At 39.9% G+C, this 23,106-nt stretch overlaps 2 protein-coding genes across 5 annotated transcripts in view; both read left to right on the top strand.

Moving 5' to 3' along the window:
* LOC101156973 (forkhead box protein J3) overlaps window positions 1-5,694 on the top strand; it is a 76,305-nt gene extending 70,611 nt beyond the window's left edge. For 2 of the 3 annotated variants that reach the window (XM_023956507.1, XM_023956504.1), the window contains exons 11-14: window positions 344-445; window positions 1,734-1,994; window positions 2,275-2,367; window positions 3,813-5,689. In XM_023956507.1, coding sequence (XP_023812275.1) covers window positions 344-445; window positions 1,734-1,994; window positions 2,275-2,367; window positions 3,813-3,931 — 575 coding nt within the window. In that variant the 3' untranslated portion in view covers window positions 3,932-5,689. Of the gene's footprint in view, window positions 1-343; window positions 446-1,733; window positions 1,995-2,274; window positions 2,368-3,812 lie in introns of all 3 variants that reach the window. The other variant, XM_023956503.1, reaches the window with a different exon arrangement.
* A 2,118-nt stretch (window positions 5,695-7,812) lies between these two features.
* LOC101169033 (podoplanin) lies at window positions 7,813-15,999 on the top strand. Of its 2 annotated transcripts, XM_011476913.3 has the most exons (5): window positions 7,813-8,242; window positions 12,374-12,814; window positions 12,976-13,084; window positions 13,457-13,505; window positions 14,125-15,999. In XM_011476913.3, exons 1-5 carry the CDS (start codon window positions 8,179-8,181, stop codon window positions 14,179-14,181), a joined length of 720 nt encoding a protein of 239 aa, XP_011475215.1. In that variant the 5' UTR covers window positions 7,813-8,178; the 3' UTR covers window positions 14,182-15,999. The 2 variants fall into 2 exon arrangements, with proteins under 2 accessions (XP_011475215.1, XP_004070410.1); XM_004070362.4 differs by lacking the exon at window positions 13,457-13,505 and having other exon boundaries at window positions 7,815-8,242.
* Window positions 16,000-23,106: the final 7,107 nt, after the last annotated feature.

Raw genomic sequence — 23,106 nt, 5'->3', positions numbered from 1 at the left:
ATTGATGTAGAAGTGATGTAGAAAATGCTCATGGCAGTCCTAGGAAACAACACATTTTTTTTTGTTTTGGCTTTAAACATTGCATCATAATAGTTAGAAGACCACTGGGAATGCTTTGAAATTGGCCTTAAGAGATGATTGGAGTGATTCTTTTAAAAAAGATGGGATTCACGGCAAAAACTGGCCCCATTTACAAATGAGTCAAAAATTCCTACCCCACTGGCAGATTATCTTTAAATAAGCATTCTTGTAACAAAGGTCTTTTATACGTAAGATGCAGTTTTGTCAGTGTAGATGCTTCATTATGGATTCAGTGTTCAGAAGTATATGTGCTGTGTTGCAGGCATGCCGTCTGACTGGTACCCCAACCTGGAGTGGCTGAAAGAGAGCTGCCGCATCGCCACCAGCTACAACTGGGCTGACATAGATCTTTCCCCATTTCAGGGTAAAACACACACACACACGCACACTTGTGCGTTTGTCTCCAGTCACATTTCAATCAGTGTGAAGATCTGAGCTGATCGCTGATAAAGCCGTCTGCTGCGGTCTGGTTCATAACACAAAGAGAAATGACGATGCCGATCAGTTCATTTAACGTGAAGCATTGTGAGTCCTCGCTGTGCTCGTGTGTACACTCACCCGTGCGACGCAGCACCATCATATTCAGTATTATAATAATTTAACAGTGTTGAACTTATAGCAGCACCCCCACCCCCCTCACTGCTGTGCAGACACACACAGACTATTGTGCATCTTGCCAAAAGTATGATGAGAATAATCCAATTAAATCCTGGCTCAGTTACAGCCTGTTATCTCAGTCTGCGCACAAAGCCAGAAACGTTCCTGCATTGGAGGAAGACGGCTGGTTCTGTAACACTTAGGCTGCAACTGATTTTCTCTGTCTCCCTCCACAATGCTTGACCTCCTTCGCTCAGATGTAACGCCTCCTCCTCTGTCTGGGCTGAGCAGGGACAGGATCGTCTTTGTTGCCACTAAACACAAAGCAGACTCAATTGATTTGGGAAAAATATCATACTGGTCCTTTCTTGGCTGTGTGTGTACTCTTTGTAATGTCCAAACAGGAGTTGCTGCCTCTTCCGCATCCTGCTCCCCCACATGTGAACATGGGAGGAGCGATGTAGAGTTTCTATTTTAAACACTGACAGCAGTTTGTTTATTTTGCTAACTTTAACTCACAAAGCAACATTTTTACACTGCAAAAACTGAATCATAAAAAAAAAGTAAAAAGCCCCTTGTTTCAAGAAAGATTGTCCTATGTTCTGTCTGAGTTTAAAGCTGCGATCACTCCGAATGCGATTCGAGTGGCAAATTTGCGTGGCCCGCCTCTCCTTCGCCGCCTGACCAAATGTGTTCATAAGCTCACCGCTGCGGCTGCGTGTGGGAGGAGCTACCAGCTAATGTTTTTAGCCTGATTGCTATATGGAGCGGTGCCTGTGTTTCTCATCTGCGTGCATGGAAAACTGGAGGGTTTATTTATTTTGCATGGGGTGGCAGCACCATGGTGTGGGATCTTTCTTCTTACTGTGAATACACATATATATTTTAAACGGTCATAAAACTCCAAGCAAAACGGTTTATTTATAAGCATCAATCATCTTCATCACCTTTATGTAAATTTATTAACAGTTCCAGTCACAAGTCTAATGCTTCGAATCCTCAAGAGGACTCAATCTGGATTGTCAGTGTGTTCTTTGCTTCTTTCTCTCTGCCAGGTCTGAAGGAGAGCATGCGACAGGCTGAGCTCAGTAACTGGTCCCTAGATGCAGACCAGATGGCTGACCTGTGTTCTTCAATTAACCAATTCTTCACAGCCACTGGGATCATCCCCCCTCAGGGTGGCTCTCATCCTCAACCTCAGGTCCAACACTCAACAGCAGCAGCACCGCTGCACTCCGCTCAGCCCCATGGAGCCATGCATCCAAAGTCCAGCCTTCATAATCAGCATGGGCAACATAACCAACACATCAGTGCAGGTCAGTCCACACGGCAGACTTTGCAAAACCACTAATTTTAACCAGCAACCTCACTGACCTTTGTGGAAGTGAAGCCAGTAGCTGCATGAAAATACTTTGGCAGTTTTTTTTTTTGTTTTAGAATAGCAACAAGACCCTACAAGAACAAAAAAATAAAAGATTGTGGCCTATTATCAGGCTCTTTAGAAAAAAGAAATCACTATTTTAATCTGGTTTAACAGAGTAAAGTGATTACTGTTTGAAAGCCGGGATGCTGATCTGAGAGTCTGCTCTTCCACAGGGAACATGTACATGGAATCCAGACAGAACATTTCTTCTGTGATGGGACCTCCTGGGTATCCTCACATGCGCCTTGTGGCCCCAAACATGACAGGTGACTGCTCTGCCTTTCTCTTTGTGGCTTTGGATAAAAGTGGAAATAGTGAACAATGATGTCTTGCTAACAAAAATGTAAAGTTAACTTTTACAAATATCTGACTGTTCCTAAGGCACCTTAGATTTGACTGTATTCCATATAGGGATTGTGTACACACAAAAACTGGAATTTATTTTTATTTTTTTACTTTATTCCCTATAACTACTAAATGTAGTTACTTTATGAAAATCACATCATTTACACTGAAAAAGATGCCCATGCAGCAAGTCACCAGATACCAAATCCTACAAACAAGGAGTCCCACATAAGCATTTTAAAAAGGAAAAATAAACTAAAAAGCTAGCTGTTTGATAGGATTACTAAAACGTGAGTGTTGTACAGCCTAAAAAAAACATTTGTTGACAGTTTTTATCTAATGATTTGTATTTTTGGAGTCTTTATATACTTGTGCCGCGCTTAGAAACCATTTGGTGGTTTAACCCCCCCCTAAACCAACCCCTTAATTCCAAATGTCAACCAGGGGAGGCCTTAGGTCCCATTTATTTATTTTTTATTTATTTATTTATTTATTTTTTAAGGTTATGTCCCATTTTTAGAGCCTTGGATTTGGACTCTTGACCTTCCAGTCTTGACCCATTGTAATAAATCCTAGAAAAAACTAGACCTTATTCTTCAAACATAAATCTAAATTGTGTTTCCAAAATGACAATGAATGCCAGACTAACTCATCAACATTTATTGGAATTAAAAAGACTTCTTTAAATCTGAGCCAAACATTACAGTGAAATTTAAGATTTTTTTGAGAATCCTAAATCAAAATTTGTCCAGAATTGGAGCAAAAGGATTTGGACTTAGTTTGATAATAATTTCCTTATTTCTAGATTTTGAGAAAAGGCTTGGAAAGATGTAAAGCAAAGAGAAGTTAAAACCACTGAAAACCTGGTAAAATATCTTGAAGGTCTAAAAGGAAGGTTTGAAATCTTTGCAAGGATCAAGTAGTTAGGAGTGCACCAGCCAGGGGCACATGGGGCAAACCACAAAACTCTTTAATTCCATGCACACTATTAGTGTTTTTAGTGAGAGGACTCAAGAGACACATAGCATTTTTGATGTCTGGAATTTGTTCAGAGACAGCAAAATAATCATTCAGCTCTAAAGTTTTCCCAGAGTTTTAGAAGATTACATTAGATTGTTGTTTATTAATACTCTTTTTTTTTCTTCTTTTTTTTTTTTTTACTGAGGCCAAGTTTGGAAAATCATTATTTTAAAAACATTCTAGTTACCTATCTCTATTCATTTGTCTTATAAATTCTGTGCTTTTCTTACTTCTGCATGTAAATATTTATTAATCTGGTTTTGCAACTGATGCACAATCAGTCCTAAAGTGTACACATCATGTGTATAACAGTCCCTTCCCCTTTTATTTTATTTTGGATGAACAGGTCACCCCAGCCAGCTGGGTCGACCCCAACAGAACACGCTGCAGTCTGGACACTTTCAGGTGAGGCACATGCTCGCAGACGACATCCAGAACGACTTCGACTGGGACTCCATAGTCTAAGCCGAACTCCGGTTGATGCCGAGTGGGACGAGCTTTGGGACAAACACATTGTTGGGTTTGAAAGTGGCCAACCTGCTCTGAACTCATCTGCTGGTGTGAAGAAACAGAAGACAATCCAACAGAAAGTAGGAGGAACATTTTTTTAAGTCAAGCTGGCCTTTTTTTTTTTTTTTTTTTTTAAATATATAAGTGGCTGATGATTTATGAGACAATCATGACAGGAGAGATGGGACAGGCCTGATCTGCTTGGGCTGAAGCCCGGATGACAAACAATGTCCTCCGTGTCAACAGGGTTTACTTGTCGCCAAGGTGTTGTCCCGTTTGTAAACCGTTTTCCTCTGTTCTTTAGCGATTTCCCTGCAACAAGTTTGCTGCGTGTCTGCAAAATGTCTCCACCATTTTTTCTTTCATATGTTCAAATATCCAACCTTTCCTCCTTGAATATTTTGTTTCTGGAGTACAGGCCCTTTCTATGCTGCCATACAGCTCCAAAGCTGCTGAAGTGATGAGTAGAGCACCACCTGCTGGTGCAAGAGGCACAGTTTTTATTTCATGCCCTTAGAATAGTCCCTCAGTCTCCTTCTTTAAGGATTTCTTTTGTTTTAGCGGTGGCATTAAATTCAAAAATATCCTCCCTATTGTCGTACCACAGTCCCACACGACAGTTTATCATGCTAAGTTCTCAGGGTGGAACGGTCAAACACACATCTTCCTGTTCGTCTGCTTTTACATGTGAGGTCAACCTGTGAGTGTTGGGATCCTGTTGGCTAACATCAAGCACACCTTCAACTGTCTTCAGATCTATAAGCTAAGACGCTAAATACTGGGAAGTGAAGATGAGAACAAGATGCCGGCCTGAAAGGTTAGGAGACGTGATCCATATTTCAAACTTCAGCAAGTTCAGGAGAAAATGCAAATCATTTCTGACAAGAACGTCTGTTGGAAGTTAAAGATGCCACACTTAGGGGGGGAAAAAACAAGCAGTTTTTGCACAGTAACAAACTGAATGGTGTCTAGTCAATGAAAAGCGAAGAAAAAGTAAAAAAAAAAAATCAGTGATTATTTTTATTTCTTTGTTTAAAAAGAAATTGAAAAAAAAGCTCACCTAGGGAGCAAAGACAAAATGTTTAATGTTTTGTTCACTGTGATGTTAATTTTGTGTGTGTACAGGTGTGTGTAGTTGTCTCTGATTTCGTTTAGTGCGCAGCAACAAAACAAAAAAAATGCACATGAATCAAATTAATTGCTTTTTATTTACACTTTAAGCTGCCATTTTTCATGGAGTCAAAAGAGGATCTTTAAATGCTGTTTGCTTGGAAAATCTCAGTGATTATTCAGGTGGCTCAAATAAATCTCACTGAAGAGAAAGAGGAGGAGGGAGAAGGGAAAAAAAAGAAAATACTTCTTATTACCATTTAATGCTGTAAAACAGTGACCAGCCTGTGTATATCCTCTGTGTTTGTGTTGTTGTTCTTGTAAATAACAGTAAGTTGCGCTTCTGTTTCTCCCCAAAAGCTCAGACTGATTAAAAAAAAAAAACAAAAAAAAAAAAAATCAGAAAATGTAGACGGTATTTTGTTACTTGCCTTGGAAGAGATGCATTGTGTACATATTTTCATTATATTGTAAATAGGTGATTTTAAAAAAAGACAATGACATTTGCATTTTGTGTGTCATGAATATTAATGTGTAAGGCGACTTAACGGTTCAAATCTGTTTAAGTGTTTATTAAAATGTCATGAACCATTTTTACTGCTCTAAAACCTGCATGTGCTGCTGTTATTTCCTCACCGTTTACATGTTTGACTTTTATAAACAGCTTTTATGATGTAGGACAGGCTGCCATGTGACACCTGAACACAGGCTGCTACACTGCAAAAAAAGAAGTAGCCTAGAAATGGGAAAAGAACACTAATCTTGAGAAGAAAATCACGAGAAATTAGTAAAATAATCTGTCCATGCATCCAACTCGAAATCTTAAAAATTATCAAAATCTAAGGGAGAAGTTGCACAACAGCATTCAGCATTCAAAAGGGGAAAAAAATCGGCTTGAAAAGCTAACTGTTGGATAGAATTGTTGAAAACTGAATGTTTTACAGCCCAAAAATAAGTATTTTTGGCCACACTGTAAAAGAATTGTAATGCCTTCAGACTTTGCTTAAAGCTGTCAAATGATTTCCCCGATTTAAAAGATCAAGTTCATATCACTTACTGCTTTGTTTTGGCAAATGTTTCTTTTAAGTCAAATGAACAAATATCTTTATTGTATAAACAAAGGAAGTCAAAGATTCTCAACTTCCTTTTTGATTGAATCCAATTAAGTCATTTCAACTTGCAACTAAATTGAAATGACTTTAAAGATGTGTTAGCCAGATTTAAAGTTGAGAGACCATTTCTTCACTTGCGTTGTCGAAACAACTAAACTGTTTTTTTTATAACCTAAAAAAAGAAAGTATCCACAACAAAGCAACAAGTCGTGTGAACTTGATCTTTTAAGTTGGAAAAGTACCGTCGCATCAAATTAATAGGAAAAAAAATGCTATCCTAAATCGGAATGTTAAGGCAGAGAAGTTACAATTTTTTTAAGTTGAGCCAACTTGGTTTTTCTTTTTGTTTTTGTTTTTTGGGATCTCAGCTTTTTAAATGCAGACAGAATCAGAAATGTCATCTTAAAGCAACTAATATGAAAACAAGCTAGTACTACATAGATGGTTTGTATTTTCTTAATTTTAATGAACCTAATTGTAGTTCATTTTAATCACAGTGACAAAAACTATAGTGTAATGAGAAGAAATAAGACATTTTACCACAAAATGTGAACCAAATGAGAATACTATCATAGTTGCTCCATCTTAATAAATCCTCATAAAATCTAGCAGTTTAAAATATATATATATATCAATTTTTTTGTGTCCATAACAAAAACCATGAATGCCAGTCTGACTTTCTTAACATTTCTTAACATGGATGTTATTACTTTAAAATAGCATCCATATAATTGAGCCCAAAATTACAGTGAAATTTGAGTTTTTTTGCGTCTTAAATCAAGAGTTTCTATTGTTAAGAGTTAGGAGCAAAAGGATTTCCTTATTTCTAGATCCTAGCTGGATTATTGTGCTGATGTGAAGGTGAAGCTGAAGGTGTAGAGCAAATGTACATTAAAACGACTTAAAACATGGTAAAATATCTTGAATGTCTAAAGACGAGGTTTGAAAGATTGCCAATTATAAAATATTTTGCAGTGTACTTTTCTTTGACGTAAAGTTGAACTCAGAGAAGCTCTTGATTTGTCAGAAAAACTTGCAGCTTGTTGTCCAACAGGTGTCAGGCTTGTGTCAAGCAGCATTTTCTCACACCACCCATACATGAAAGCCCCACGGCGTTCTTACTGTAATAGTAAATCCTTCCTTTGAAAAGCAGCAAACTCCTGCTTGTCTGTCAGCAACAGATAAAAGCGGCTATTGCTGTTTTAAAAGTTCAAAAGAAACTTTATTTGTCCATAGTTGCTTTACAAAACAGCAGGATCAGGTAAAGCAGAATTATAGAATTAAGTTTGTCTTCATTTAAACATTCAAAACGTCATTGCTTTAATTCTCTGATTCTGTTGCCCCGTCAGTTGCAGCTTCCTGTCCGGTGTAGATTATTGAGCTCTGCCCCTATCTGAGCTGCCATGTGCGACCGTACGTGCTGATACAGCCTGGCTGTGCAGTGCAACGAGAGACTGCCTCTTGGAATGGGGCTGGACTGCCAGGGCTCAAACTACCTTATTGCCCCTATCCATAAGAGCCTAAGAGCCTCCTCCCTTCCCAACCTGCTCCTTCCTCCCCAGCCCGCCTAGCCCACCAGTACCAGCCCCCCCCCCCTCCATTTTCAGTTACTCACACACCCTCATTTCTCTTTTACTGTGAGCCATTCGTTCTGCTCCTTACACTTCCTCAAAGTGGTCCACTCTTTCCTCTCCACATCCCTCCACCTCTGGTTTTCTTTGTTTAACTTCTCTCTCCTCCTTCCACAAGTCCTTCCATCTGTCATCCTGCTGCTCCGCCACTCTCCCTCCAAAGATTTTCTTTGCTTTCTTGAACTTTTTTGTTTTGTTGTCGTTTTTTTTTTGTTTTTGCATCCGTCCACCTCTCCTGTCTGGAGTGGCCCACAGCAGTGCGTGCGAGGTCTCAAGTGTTGCGCTCTTCGTCCCACGAAGGAGTGCCCCAAGACTTTGACAAGAGACTTCTGGGAGAGTTTCCACCAAAATGAAGGTCCAGCTGCTGCTCCTGGTTGCCCTGGCTGGGCCTTTCTGTGCCTTCACAAGTGCAAGTAAGTGTTCTCTTTCTCACTGTCCAGGGGCACACTGTGTCCCCTTCTCTGCCTCTGCCTCCATGTGCTCTCACTACACCACTCTTTGTCTGCTGTAATCCCGCTGATTGAACAATGAGACTCTGGAGAGCGGATCTAAACGGAGGTTTCATTTGATTTGGCACCACTGGAAATGCAAAATGTATATTTTTATTAATAAAAATGCTCAAAATAAATGTTTTTTTTTAAATAATGTAAAAGAACCTCTAAAAAACTGTCTGCTGAAATGAACCCCTCAGGCTTGTGCTGTACCCCTAATTTAACAAAAGAGACCCACTCAAAATCAAAACTTTTATCTGACTTTACAGATAAATGTTCCTTGTCTTTCTTTTTTTTTCTCTAAATGTTGCCCACCAGACCAGAGGAAATGATTCATTTGCAGCCATGAGAGAACGATATGATGTAATAGCAGCTCTCCTGCCTCATGTCTGTGAATTCTTGGCACTGCTAAGGAAAGGAAAGGAAAATCCTCCGGAGACTCAGGAAATGAGACAGAAAATGGGTGAAGACTGTGACGTGCATTTTTATTCCCAGTTTTCTACACTTTTGCCCCTCTCTTCGGGTCTGCTTGCTCAACCTCAAGAGGTAGCCGGCAAAAACGGATAGAGGAGGGGGTGTGGCTGAGGGAACAGCAGACCTGGCTTTCATGTGTGTATTAATAGTGAGGGACTCTGTATTTTAGGCGCCATATGGAGGCCTGAAGACCAGGAGAAGTGATGATTTTAAAGAGGTTTCCTCCTCTCCCTGTGTTTTTTTCCCTACCCAATCTTTTTATGAGGCCTGGAGCTTTAAAAGAGCTGCCATCTTCCCCATTTTATTTTCCCCTCAACCTGATGACTGTAAAGTGTGAGTTGGTGTAAACAGCAAGGAAATAAAGAGGGGTGGGTTTATTTTCAAACCTTTATTGGTGTAGGTGGCTGTACCTTTCAGCCTATACAAAAACAAAACCTAATCCCTCTTAAAAACTCCTAATCCTTCCGTCGATCCATTAGAAATACACAGTTAATCCGTCTTCGTTCTTACTTTACGAGACAGATCTTTGAAGTTCTTGTTCTGCTCGGCTCCTGTTAACCCACCACCACCACACCCTCTCTCTCCTTCCTAATGAGTTTTGTCTGCCGTGCGGGAGCAGTGACATACACATCACATCTGGCTGCCGGAGGGCTGGGGTCAATGCCCTTTGTGCGTGCCTGCTCGTAGAAATGACTCAAATGTTGCGCTCATACTCCAAATATGAGACACATGAGGTGCCATGAGGAGGGCCTCCTCCCTCACGGTGAGATGGCCTCACTGTAGGGAGGGAAAAAAAAGGCAGAAAGAAACATCTGCACAAGGAGAAGTGTTGGAGCCCAGATGATAGGAGACTGCCGCGGCGTGTCGGACAAAGAGGAACTTATCAAACTACGTGAAAAGGGGATCATGACTGGAAACTCCCAAAGGAGTTTTCTCTGGATAGAGACCAGATGGGACCTGTTTAGACCATGGCAGGAAAACAATAAATCCCATGTGAGAATGGACACTAAAAAACCTTCCACTCTGGTCTGTTTATCATTTCAAGTCCCTGGAGTGTAGGAGCTGGCAGGGTATTTTTAGAGAGGTCTCGCTTGCTAAGCAGAGGAGGGTATGTGATACGGCACCCTCCCTGAGAGGGGCAGGGTGGCTGTATCTCTCATTTCCCTTCTTCAGCGCCATGAAAACATTCCTGATTCCAAAAGGTGGACACACTGTCACTCTGCTCACATGGTGTTTCCCTCCTACACACAGAAAACACCAGCCTGCACTGGCAGCTGATTACTATCGTCCAGGAGGATGGAAGCTGTTACTCCCTCCTTTCCTGTCTCACTCTGTATGTTGTTGTACACCTCCGTAACTTCCTGTGGTTTAATGTCAAGCAGGTGCCTGTTTGCCTTCCTGTTTATCTGCATCTTTAAGACCCACTCCGATGAAAACTGTGTTTTTAACATGATCTTGTGGCATTTTTCTACTTTTCTCTTAAAGAAAAGTAAGCTTGGAACTGTATTTCTGAGTATTTCTTTATGCAAATCATTGTGAAAGAGTAAAAGATGAAAGGATGCAGTTTGAAAAAGCCTGTAGCTGTGACGTAGGTGCTACAGTCTTCGTTTTCCTCGTCCAAGCCAGCATCTGGTTCTAGACTGTTTAGCTGTTGCACCAATAATGTTAGGTTGGGGTTGTGAGGGACTGTAAGAAAGCAGAAAGAGAGTGTAAACAAAGGAATGATGGTAAGTGTGGGCATTCTTACTCCGCACCAACAGAGGTACTGAACTCCTGCCGATCTGCTGAAACTATATTCCAGAAAATGACACAGGTTTTTTATTTTATTATTTTGGCTAAAAACGGCATAATCAGTATTAAAAGACCACTGGGAATGCTTTTGCAATAGACCAAAAGATGATTGGAGTTGGACCTTAAAGCTTTTTTGAGAAACTACAAGAATTTGTGGTCAAAAAAACAAACACCTAAGTACTTTTCCTCCCCTAAATCTATTAGGAGTTTATTTTCCTCTCATAGCTTTAGCTCAAAGCTGATGACGCACATGCAAACATGTGCCGCATGAACTCTGTGGCATTCCCAACCAGCTCGGATGATGTTTCAAGCCTTCTTGACTCTGAAATAGAAGCGGGTGAGTGTTGGTGGTCGCAGTGATGTAATTGAGGGGGGATGAATCTGAGTTCAGGCCTCATAATATGAAAGAGCCATTAGAATATCTCTCAAAGCAGGATCTGTCACTCCCTCTGCTTTCCCTAATGGATCCACACAGCACCCCACTTCAGAATAACACCGGCCCACCACCTCACCCCAGCTGCCCCCTTCCTCCCTTCTGCCTCTTTCTCATCAGGGACCCGGTCTTATCAGAGGTTTCCCCGGCACCAAACCTACCCTTGGGGGAGTGGGAGGTAGACAAGCGAGAAGCAGATTAAAAGGAGACGAGAGGAGAAGGGATGCTGCTTCCAGCGGGGTTACTCTCTAATGCAGCTGCATTAACCCAGGAGGGCTAGCTCTGTGGGAAGGAAACACTACCATGAGTTAATTGTGGGAACTGTACACATAATGAAACAATTGTTAGTGGAGGTTGAAGGGCTGATTACACTTAGTGTGCAGCTATAGTCTGTGAAGCGCAGAGCATTTTATCACTGCTCACAGACTGAAACCCCCTTCAGTAGTCCACCACAGAGGAAACAAATGTTTTGTTATATTTACCCTGACTGTTGCTAATGAAGGCAGGCTATTCAGAGCTATTTCTGCCCTTGCAGAGTATTCTCTATTATTACAGATATTTAAAGGAGCCGGATAAAAGCAGATGGCGAGAGCATGATGTCAGTGGCTAAGTTTAGAGGACGCTCTCAGAGGGAAACTTTTGAGGGATTAGTAGATTTTGCTTTTACCAAAAAGGCGAAACAATTTCAGGCCACGTTTTTGTCAGCAGAAAGTTGATTGCAGACTATAATTTTGGTCGCCATGCTGAAGCCCGCCTCCTTAATTTTGAAGCACTCCCGTCCGGGATGAATTTTCAGTTGTGGCTGGGAGCATTTTGAACATTGTGAAAGGAGCAAGGACTATTGGAGGGAAATTATTAGGTTGAATCCATTCTGGGCTATAGTCCTTGATGAAAGACTCAAGTATAAATAGATGGTTTGGTAAAAATGGGAGTCTTCTACTTGTGGCTATCTTCAAAATAAAAAAGATTATTGTGCTGAATATCTCAAGTTTATATACACAGGTTGGAGAAAGTCATCTTTTTTTCCCTTGCTGCTCCACCTCCTTTAGAAGGAGCTGAGGTAACAACTTTGCCAGGCCCCTCCGCCAACTCCCACTTCAGTATTTGGGCAGTGAATGAAGCATTCCAGCACACAAAGTCACAAACTTGCTTCTGCTGCTGCACTTAATGCGATCACTGGGACGGGACGACACTTTGGAAATTCAAAATGCATGTTTCACTTTTTTTTTTTGAAAAGTGACTGATATTTAAATGTCTTTTAAAGGTTTAACAGAAAAAAGTCCTCTAGAGTGCAAAGAAGATGAAAATTAATCATTACGAATCTGCAATTTTCTTTTTCATTTATCCATCCCCAGGTCCCACATTCCCCACAGAACTTCTGTCTGCCAGTCCTGAGAAAAATGAAGAAACCTCCAATGTTGACAGTTCAGTGTTGGCTGAGACCTCTGTAGTGGTTATCACAGGCCCACCTCCAACACAACCAGAAGCTCTCCCTGGAATTGTGTCTGACACAGAGTCTACTCCCGGGGCCGCTCCAACCACAGAATACGACTCCACAGCTTTCGTATTCACTGAAAGGCAAGACGTCTTCACCAAACCTATGACAGAGACGGCGACTGACGCGGCTCAAACTGAAGCTCCTGCTGTGGAAACGTTGGCTCCGGAAACGTCTGCTCCAGACGCGGTGACCGACCCTCAAGATCCAGGCCATGAAAACCCTGTTACACAACAAGAAGACTACACCGAGGGCCCGAAAATGGAGGAAGAGTTGGGTGATGAAGTGACTGTTGAAGAAGGTATAGAAAGTTGAGTTTTCTGGAATTACTAAAGAAGTGCTGTATATGTTGCAGTTTGTTTCTAATCATAGGACTAGTTTTTCCTCTTTTATGTGCCAAGTGATCTGCAGCAATGTTTGCAAATGTGCAACCCTTAAATTGAACCCAAAAATGTCTCGCAGAGTCTTTGAGTTCCGGCCAGATAATCGGCATCGTGATTGGCGCCTTGCTGGCCGTGGTAATCTTCATCGCTGTGGTGATTGCAGTGGTCAGGAGGATGGGCAAATACTCGTGAGTACCTCACCTCTTTAGACAAAGAAAGAAAGCTGTGAGCGTCAAGAAACTGTCGATGTTAGCAGAGTCATCACTTCAGCTTCTTCTCAACGGAGCCAAGAAGCATTTAGTCATAACTCATTCATCCAAAAATGACTGAATCCATCCTGTGGTTTAATGGAACTTGTTCTGTGTGAAAACATGCATTCAAGCTTTGCAGCATTTTGACCATAATTGGTGTCATGACTTTAAGCATAATCGGAGCTGCAGCTTTCCCTCATGAGAGCAAACAAACGCTGAGTGACTGGATTCCCACAGACAGCTCCATCCCCTGTGAGAACATGGTGTCTGCCTAATAGTAATGATGATAAATGTCTTTTTGTGTCACAGGTCTGCCAAAAGCAGAAAATCTGCCAAAAAAGACAGCGCTGTGGTTTCTGTAAATGTTTCCTTTTTTTTTCTCCCCTCCTGCTAATTAACCCTTTAAAAACGTTTCAGGCGTACCAGCCCTTAACTGACGATTACTTTCCCCCAAACAAGTCTGCTTAAAACCTTGACGCTTTAACGGACACACTCCTGTGTTTCTGAGAGGAAAAGTCAGCGATTTAAGGTGATAAATGGCCCCCTTGGCTTTCAAATGACCTTGTTTATAAGACTTCATGGTAAGCGGTTATCAGACCTTCCTGATTTGACCACAGGAAACAAAAGGAGTGTGTTCTGTTGGACGTGGAGTCAACTACTTCTGTTCAATATTAAACAGAAGAAAAAAAAGAATTTCTTCGAATATTCTGGTGTTCTAAATCTTCCACCATATAATCTTAAAACTTTAAGGTGTACTAAAAAAAAAGTACCTTTAAAAACTGAAATAAACCTTACATTATCTGGCATTCTCTATCACCCATATTTTATGTTTGTGTGACTCTAATGAGAAAAATTTATTCTAAATAACCTGTAATTTGGTTGTCATTTAAAATGATTCAAAACCCAATTTTCACTGTACCACAAACGGAAATTTCCTTAATGAAAATGACTGACTTGATCTCTTTTTGTCCCCACAGCCCCTGAGGAAGAAACCGACCAAGCAGAAACAAAGTGCAAAGTTCTGGAAAAACTGAACTACTGAACTGTGCCGTCACTTTTTATTTTTTTCTTTAATGGTTACCACAACCAGAACTAAATAAGCCTAACCAGGACTCTGAACTGATGCCTACCTAAGGGCATTGTTTTTGAGACAAGGGGGTATAAGGTGCCATCCTCCTGCTTACCTCCCTGATCCAGAGGAGCTGCTAACATTCAAGGCTCTGTTTTCTTTTAAATCCCTGAAGAAGAAAAAAAATCCACCCAGGACTTTTTTTTAATGCATTTTATGAAGCTAAAAAAAAAAAAAAAGTAATTAGACTACCTGTCAGGATGGAGGATTTTTGTTCTCTTTAACTTAACTGATTGACTTAGTCAATTTTAAGTTTCACAAAGGAGAATTAAAAATGATCAAAAATAACTTGGAGGGGGTTAGGAAGCAGTCATTGATGTTGCAAATTTCCCAATATGTATGAATATTTGATATAAGGGCAGCCCATAGTATAAGGCCTAGGCCATTTTCTTTGATAGCAGTTTGCATAGGCTAGCTTTACATAAAAATACATAGTATGTGCAGGCCACTGTGTGCTTCTGTTTTGAATAAAGCACCCACACAGCAGCGTTTTAGTCAGTTTCACAAGCAAACAAATACCTGACAAGTAGGCCGACTGTATGATGCTCATTGCAGAAGCTGCTGCGACCGCATTTTTTTTTTTTTTTTTTGATGAAAAAGGACGCGCTTTTAGTATGTGGTGTTCACACTGGACTGTCTCTACCCGTTACTAGGATAGGTTACGTGTTGAAGGGGCGTAAATCTCGTGAACCTTGCTCCACGTTTTTTTTTCTTCATCAACTCTACTCTGATAAATGAAAGACTTGGTGTCATAGAATGGTGGCCAGGAAAAAAAACGCAAATATCAATATCTCCTTGACCATCAAATTATTTTTTTTGAATGGTTGGTACTTCGGTGCTTCAAAAAGGATTCTACCCATACATCACTACCAAATCTGAGTCCCTGACTGGTTTAAAGTTAAACTGGTTTAACGTTCATCAAATGTTCAGTGGCTTTGCGTTTTGATAGAGCCCAAGAACCAACGTAAAACTTGTACACGTGAGAATGTGAGAGTTTTGAACGCGAAAGCCCGAAACATGCTTACACGCGCGTTAACATAGACTTTTCATTTAAGCGGTCGATTGAATGCGCGTATCCGAATCCGGTGTGAACGTAGCAAAATGCATATCTGTGAAATTTAGCGGAAGGGTTTGCGCCACTGTCTCTGGTATTCTCTTGCTCATTGCTGGGATGTAACTTTTGAAGTGCATTATTGATGTGACTTGACTGTACTTTAACTGACACCCATTCCAAAGATGACTACTTGGAGGGCCCCTGCCTTTCACTCTACTGGTGGTTATTAGACGTAATGACAGCATCGGCGTGTCAACATATTCCTAGTTCAGTGTTAATAGTTCCAGAGCAGCCCTATTGTCGTTAACCCCAGATTGCACACAGCCCTAGATTTTATAGCTGCTTTCTGTTTTACAGCTCATCATTAGCCAGTTACTTTTCATTGTGCCCCAAATGAGCATACAAATAGTCTCAGCTTACCCCTGCCTTGCTTTTTAAACTTATTTCATGTGCACTGAATAGGAGATGTAATGTTTCATGATGGATAGACTTTAGACTCTGCAGATGTTTGCAACGAGACAGACTTGTTTTCTCCCTTCTGCTTCGCCCTATATCATTACTTTAGGGTTTTTAATTTGTGCCATATGATTTCATTCAAACCGTTTATTTAATTGCAGTGTTTTTTTGTTCATACTGTTTCAATAAAAAAAGAAAAAAACTGAAAATGTTTCACAGCATTGGTCATCAAGAGGTTTTCTTTGTTTCTTTCTATTAGTTACCATGGAGACAGACTAAAGTGAATTCATTGTTGACCAGCTCCGTATTCCCATTTCTATGCTTGTGACCGTTGTGGTCTCATGACACTTATTTTCTATTTCTAAGTACAAGACACAAACATCTTTTTTAGACGTTGCTAGCGGCTGGATCCAGCTGCCCACTCGGATTGGCCAATTTGAATTGACTTCAGATTGAAAAAATAAATAAATATGCAGGGAGCTGTGTTTGTGTGTGGGTGTGTGTGTGCATGTGTGTAGGTGTGTGTGTATGGCGGGGCGTCAATTAGACAAAGAGCACCTAACATGGAGGAGCGCGTGGCCCGGGGTTCGTTGAACCTCCCGGACAGTTAGGTGTGTTTTTTGTGTCGTGTTGTGAAGCTTTTCATAACGTACTGTTAATCTGAGGCAAAGCTCCAACAGAAGGCCGTTAGTCGCACAGAGATGCTCTGTCTCTGGCTCCTTCTCCGTGTGGTTTTAGGCAGCGGCCCAACACCCACCATCCCAGCCTCTGCCCCACTGGCAAGCTTCATAACTCCCCTCAGCTCACTTTCCCGCCCCAGACGTCTGGGAACAATGGAGTCTTTTGAGAGGGGAAAATGGAGATGTGGAGAGCCGTGGCTCGCGCTCTTTCTTTCAGCAAAGGGGGAATTCTGTTCATCGCTGCCGGGTGGAGTCACTTCCTGGGTGGGCCCAGCATACAGCATGTGCTTTTACACACACAGAAAACATGAAAATATTCCAACTGAGAGCTTAATCATGACCAATGTGGACGTAAATACCCTATTAAAACTATTATAGCAGCAGGAAAATGTTTCAGTAAGGGCAGCTATTATGACAATTTAGTTATTTGCTAACATGTAAACATGCTTTCAGATGCAATCAGAGAATTATGTTTCGTCTTTAATGGTCAGACTCTTGAATTTGTTTGCTTATAGCTTCTACACAAACTTTCTAGCTGCACTTGTGAGAAGACAAGAGTCTGGAAGCAACAGAGAGGTCCGTCAGCTTTCACAAACAGGTACACTGGGCTTCTGCTCCGGCACGAAAGCACACCATCCTTTGTGGGTTTTTCTGGCAGCCCAGGCAAAGCCGTTAATTCTGTTGGGGAAAGGCAGTTGTCTACTCAGCAGAAATTAATCCCACCCGTATGAATAAAGGCTGTAACAAAAGATGGATCAGGCCTGAAAATAAACACTAAAAGTTTCATTCTAGTGACGTTCTTTACTGGTTGTCTTACGGGAATTGTAGCAGTTTTATCTGTGTGATCACAGTCATGGCTTAAAAATCTGATAACCACATAAATGATCATTTTAACCAGTGAAGACTTGTTAAAGTCCCACTTGATCATCTTTTGAGCTATTGTAAAAGTGCCCCCAGTGGTTGTTTCATTATGAAATAAAAGTAATTTTTAGGACATATTTTCTGCAGAGCAGCAGGAGTTGTGGGTGAGACTGTCGATGTAGAGTAAGCCTCCCTTCATTTCCCATCATCCCTTTGTTCACACTCTCTTCCGCTAGCTTACAGCCCCTCACAACGCCAACCTGAAGGCTGTGTCACGCAGTCACTATGTACATTTTGTGCATAGTGCACGGATGAAAACACACTAACGAAAGACAAACGCAAGAAACACTTATTTTTTACGTATACACACGTATATCACACACGAAAGACTGATATTTCATGTGGATATGCGCAAAATGCACGTAGTGGTTCTGCAACGCAGCCCTAACATTCGCGGGTTAAAAAAAAAAGGCGAACAATATTGAAGCTATCCAGCAAAACAGTTTTTAATCTTTATATATCCTACGTCATGAGAAAAATGCCACAAGTACATATTAAAAAACACCAAAAACAAAATTTCAATCGGACTGGGTCTTTAAAAATGTGAATTTTGTAATAATATTAGGGAAAAAACAAAATGTTGCCTTGAAGTAAACCAATATGTCATCACTGAAGTGACATCAGTCTAAAAATATATCAGAACAAGTGCATTGTACAAATGACTTATATTTCAAACTTTATCTGATCTGTTCTGTATTCACTCTTTTTGGATACCATCTTTACCCTGCAGCCTTTCTCCACAGTCATTAGAGAAGTCCACACCAACAGTAGCATCATTATATTAAAAGGGCAGCAAAAACAATTCTGCTCTTTTAGGATCTATTTAAGTCACAATGTTGAATCATCTCATCACATTCATTATTGTTGTTTGAATCAGTTGAACTCACTTTTGAACACTTGTTGTTTAATTCATTTGGTCTTCAGTTGGAGGTGCAAATCGCACTTTAGTTCTAGCTCTGCTTGCTGCTAAATGGAAAAAAAAACAAATGTGTGCATAAAAAGGAAACGTAGGAAAAATACTAAAATAAACACGATTTTTGAAAAAAAAAAAGTCCAGTTACAAATTTTCAAATTGATTTTGACGCAGCAAAAGGATTTAGATGTCGTGGTCGGTTATTTGTTGACATTAACAGTTAAATGAAGTTAACCAAGCCCACTGAAGGGTTTAACATGTGAACGATGGTAGCCTCTTGAAGGTCTGCGTGTCAAATTAATTAAAGAACTTAATTATGTTTACTAATGTTATCACAAAGTCTCATAACTAAAAGAATTTCACAAAAAAAAAGAAATGGTTCTGCACTGCAAAAACTGGATCTTTAAGTCCTTGCAATAGAAGACAACAAAAAGAAAACAAATAAAACAATAAAGATAGTCTAAACAAGAAAGTTTTTGACTAGCAAAATATTATCTTAAAATAACATGTCTCAATGGGTACGTAAAACCATTTTTTAGTCCATTGATAATTTCTTTGGATTATGTAAACATTTCTAAAAATTTGACAAATTCTGGACTTCTTTTTTTTTCTATGTCCTCTGTGCTTTATTGTTGAAATATAAATGGACTTTAAACTGACATGGGTTACTTTACACTGTAAAACATCTCATTTCATTTGTATGCGTGTCATTCAGCAGAAATACCAAAATACAAGCAGAGGGAAACAAGAGAAACCTGATAAAGATGTGAATAAAAAATGTACATGGCTGCAACTTAGAAAGGTTTTTTGAATACATTTAATCTATTTCTGAAACTAGAAAAGCATCTCACCAAACCATCAGGTGATCTGAACCTGTTTTTAATTAATGATTTAGATGAACATGTGAATGTGTCTTAAAGTTGAGTCATGCCATCTGCAATCTTCTTCCTTTACTCATCCAAGTAGCTTCATCAGTCAGCATCACCTGAATGAATGAGAACCTTCAACAACATAATAACAAATAAAGAAAACAATATAGGATTCATATTTATTAACTCCAGGGACATGATTTACACAAATGTAGGCATTTTATTGAAAAATTCAATGTCAATATTAATACATTTTTATTGTTAAAAGTATTCCAAAATAAAAGTAACATTAAACAAAACGAACAAATTGACTTATTGTGGAATCTTGTGCATGTTTTCTTTTCTACTTTACTAATTTAATTACTTGTAGCCATGCTAAATTGAAAATTCACCAGAATGTGTCAGCTAAAACCACCATCTATCAACAGTTGTCCATCAGTTTGTTAGTTTCCTAAAGTGTAACAGGGTCATGCAGGTCACACGTGGCATCCATATGTAGGCTGACACTTTCACACTCATCAGCAATTAAGAGCTGCCCTGCCAAAGGCTTTGCATGTGTCTTTATGTGGGACGAAGCTGGGGGATGTGGGGAGATGGAAACTCAGGACAGAATGGACAATAATTGTTTCTTATGCAGCCTAAAGTCCCTCTCCGATCATCTTTTGATTTGTTGTAAAAGCGTTCCCAGTGGTCTTTTAGCTATAAATATGCCGTTTTTAGCCCAAATCAAAACCTGGGTCCTTTGTAAGACAAAATTTCTGCAGAGCAGCAGTACACAAGAAATTTATCTCTAGAATGTGGACTGGACTGTTGTGGTAAAGCAACCCGGCCCCCCTTCCCATCACCTAACTGAGAGCTCCTCGTACACACTCTCCTGCTAGCTTACAGCCCCTCACACACCTAATATTACCAGTGCAACAAAAATGGGGAACAATATTGGAGCAATCCAGCCATACAGTTTTGATCCAGATGTCAGCATGAACGAAGAATACAAAGACGCACTTGGATCTACATGTACCGGTATTTGTCTACAAGTGGATGCATCAGAATGGAGTGAAGAAAGAAGCTCGTAGTTTGCAAATTGTAAAACCCCTAACCCTTTGAATAAAGAAATACTCAAAAATGCAATTTTGAGTAAAATATTTTTTATACACGTCCTCCATTATCAGAAAAGTTCCACAAGAACATATAAAAAACAAACACAAGTTTCATCAAAATGGGTCTTAAAGAGACAATTTATCAAGATATATATTTTTTAACAAAAACCCTAATTTTTTTCTATGATTTTTTAAAAATTGCAAGGACAAAACGGTTCCTAAATCTAAGAAAGAAGATGATACAGAACAACAACAGTTAAAAAACAATCATCATGCCATTCAGATCTTCATCCTGTATATTTTCCTCCCAGAGTTGGCACTAAGATCGCCCTGCAGTGACTGAAACTTTACAGAAGTGTGAGTCTGCTGGCAGGACTTTGAGATTTAGTGATAAAAATGTCAGCTGTATGTTTTCTGAGTGCCACAGACAGCTGAGCCCAAAGGGGGACCCCCGAGGAGCAGAGTGGGAGGAGACCCAGAGCTGGATAACAAGCTTAGATGTTGTGGTTTGACGTCTTTAATTAGGAAAAATATCACTTTAAAACTTAGTTTTTTTTTTAGTATTTTTATTTTTTATTTTGATCTAAATCGTTTAAAGGGAAAAAATATTAGAAAAATATCAAACTTACAGAAAGGGTCAAATGCTTTAATATTGCTTTTTTTTTAAAAACCCTTTAACTGTCTCGTTAATCAAACAGTAGAGCGCATTGAGAAAACTTGAGTAAAAACATTTACTCCCTCAAAATATTAAGCAGCAGAAAAAAGTTTTTGTTTTATTTTATTGATTTGTCATTAATTTGATTTATCTATTTTGATTGCTAAAGGGTTAAATATGTTTTCATTGGGTCAAACCTGGAATTGATCAATGATTTTACTCTAAGCAAAAGGAGAGGTAAAGTTTTACAAAAGACAGCCTATAGCCAGAGATTTATTTAACCCTACAGAGGTATTATTCCAGTGCAAATGTGGACACTGTTTATGTAAGGGGCCACTCATGTACAGTATGTTGTTTGTTCACAGCACAATTTGCGTTCCTGCTTGTTGACATTAGCATATTTCCTCCGGCACATCTGGCCTCCTGAACACAACGCAATAAATCCAACTTTGCCCCAAGTGACTTAACATGTCATGGGATCACAGTCCAGCCTTTGTCTGGGTTTTGTGGCACACATCGTCTGCAAGAGACTCATTGTCTCATGCCAGGGTCCCGCTCCGTCTGATGTGTGAACATGTTGTGGATCACCTCCTGCTCTTTGTTTCTCTTACATGTTCATGTGGGTTTTGAATGTTTCATTGTGCAGAGTCATTGGAACCGACCGGCACCCACTGCCAGTTGCCAGGACGAGCATCGGGTGGGGGGGGCACAGCGACATTGTTCAGCTTCCTGCGTGGATTTGGCGTGTTCATGAAGACCTCCAGTGCATTATTTCTACCACACATTTCTTTCAGGACATTTAAAATGTCATCAATTTAGCATATTTGGAAATACAGACATTACAATACATGTACAAGAAATCCAATTTCTTGTACGATTCCACCTGCTGCAAAGTTTTTAAGTATTCAACCATGGGTGGTTTAAATTGTGAAAAGGCTAATACTGTAAAATAATGTAATAATAAAAATGAAAAGAAGTCTTATCTAAGAATATACATCAAATGTATCCAGTTAAGAAGATTTAATATAAACTTAGTAGAGTCTTGTTTTTTGCCAATCAAGTAAGGAAACCATTTTTGATTTATTTTATCCTTGTTTGATGAAATATTGGTCTGATTCTGAAGAATTTATAATCATAAAATTGAATGTAACCATCCAAATATTTTAATGTCATGCTATGCTTTAAAATTACCCAGTTAAAAAAAAAGTATTTTTTGTTATTTAATTATCTACAGTTTTTTGGAAGTCCAACAACCACGAGTGTAAAAGATCCAACTCACAACCTTGTTATAATTAATTCAATTTGGACTATAAACAATACAATAGGTGTAAAATATCAAGGCTTCAAGAACATTCAAACCCTGGCCCGGTGGGCAGTTTTTCTCTTTCTGCTACCATGCGGGTGTGTGTGTGTGTGTGTGTGTGTGTGTGTGTGTGTGTGTGTGTGTGTGTGTGTGTGTGTGTGTGTGTGTGTGTGTGTGTGTGTGTGTGTGTGTGTGTGGTAGGGGGGATTCCCGGCTGCTGCTGCTGCCTTGGCTGAGGCTTTGGTGTGGGGATGACTGGAGACTCTTTTTTTTTTACAATCCATCATCCACCCCAGCAGAACATAAACACTCAGTTTAGCCTTAATTACAAAAGGGGTTTACACAAATACACACCTTGTGAATCAGAAGATTCACAACCTCCTGTTGTGTTGTAACAGTAAAATATGTCCTACACAATAGGCCTTCAGCTGTTGGACAGGACTTATCATGAGATCCATGGACATCCTTTCAACCTGTATCTTTGCAATTAATTGTTGTATTTATGCAACAATTAGTTATTTCAACTTGTACTTTATGATTTGGGGCTTAGATGTGTCATCTGTAAAAGACGTTTTGAAAAAACCAAACCAAAACTTGCTTCAAATGAACACATTGCGGTATTTGCTAATTCATAGCAGCTAAAATGGTTGCCCTTCTGGCAATATCTTGAATTTATCACACCATACTGTCTCAGCAGCTTAATTGCAAAATTTGGAAATGCTGACATGCTCGGAACAGAGGGAGGCCTGTTATTTATGAGCTTTCATTAGAGCTGGCGGAGGCCTGGCATGTGGTGTCACAGTGAAACACCACTAAACCCCCATACAACACTGCAGCAAGAGGCATACCATGCATGTACCACGAGAACGCCACCCATGTGCT

This window comes from Oryzias latipes, chromosome 7 (assembly GCF_002234675.1).
Source record: "Oryzias latipes chromosome 7, ASM223467v1".
NCBI lineage: Eukaryota > Metazoa > Chordata > Actinopteri > Beloniformes > Adrianichthyidae > Oryzias > Oryzias latipes.
This window is presented reverse-complemented; position numbering and strand designations above follow the sequence as displayed.

What these genes read in the sequence shown, in the direction of transcription:
- LOC101169033 (XM_011476913.3), top strand. Translation starts at nt 8,179, where the DNA reads ATGAAGGTCCAGCTGCTGCTCCTGGTTGCCCTGGCTGGGCCTTTCTGT. An exon ending in AGGAGGATGGGCAAATACTC is followed by an intron (nt 13,085 to 13,456) that starts GTGAGTACCTCA and finishes TTTGTGTCACAG; the next exon opens with GTCTGCCAAAAGCAGAAAAT. An exon ending in AAGACAGCGCTGTGGTTTCT is followed by an intron (nt 13,506 to 14,124) that starts GTAAATGTTTCC and finishes TTGTCCCCACAG; the next exon opens with CCCCTGAGGAAGAAACCGAC.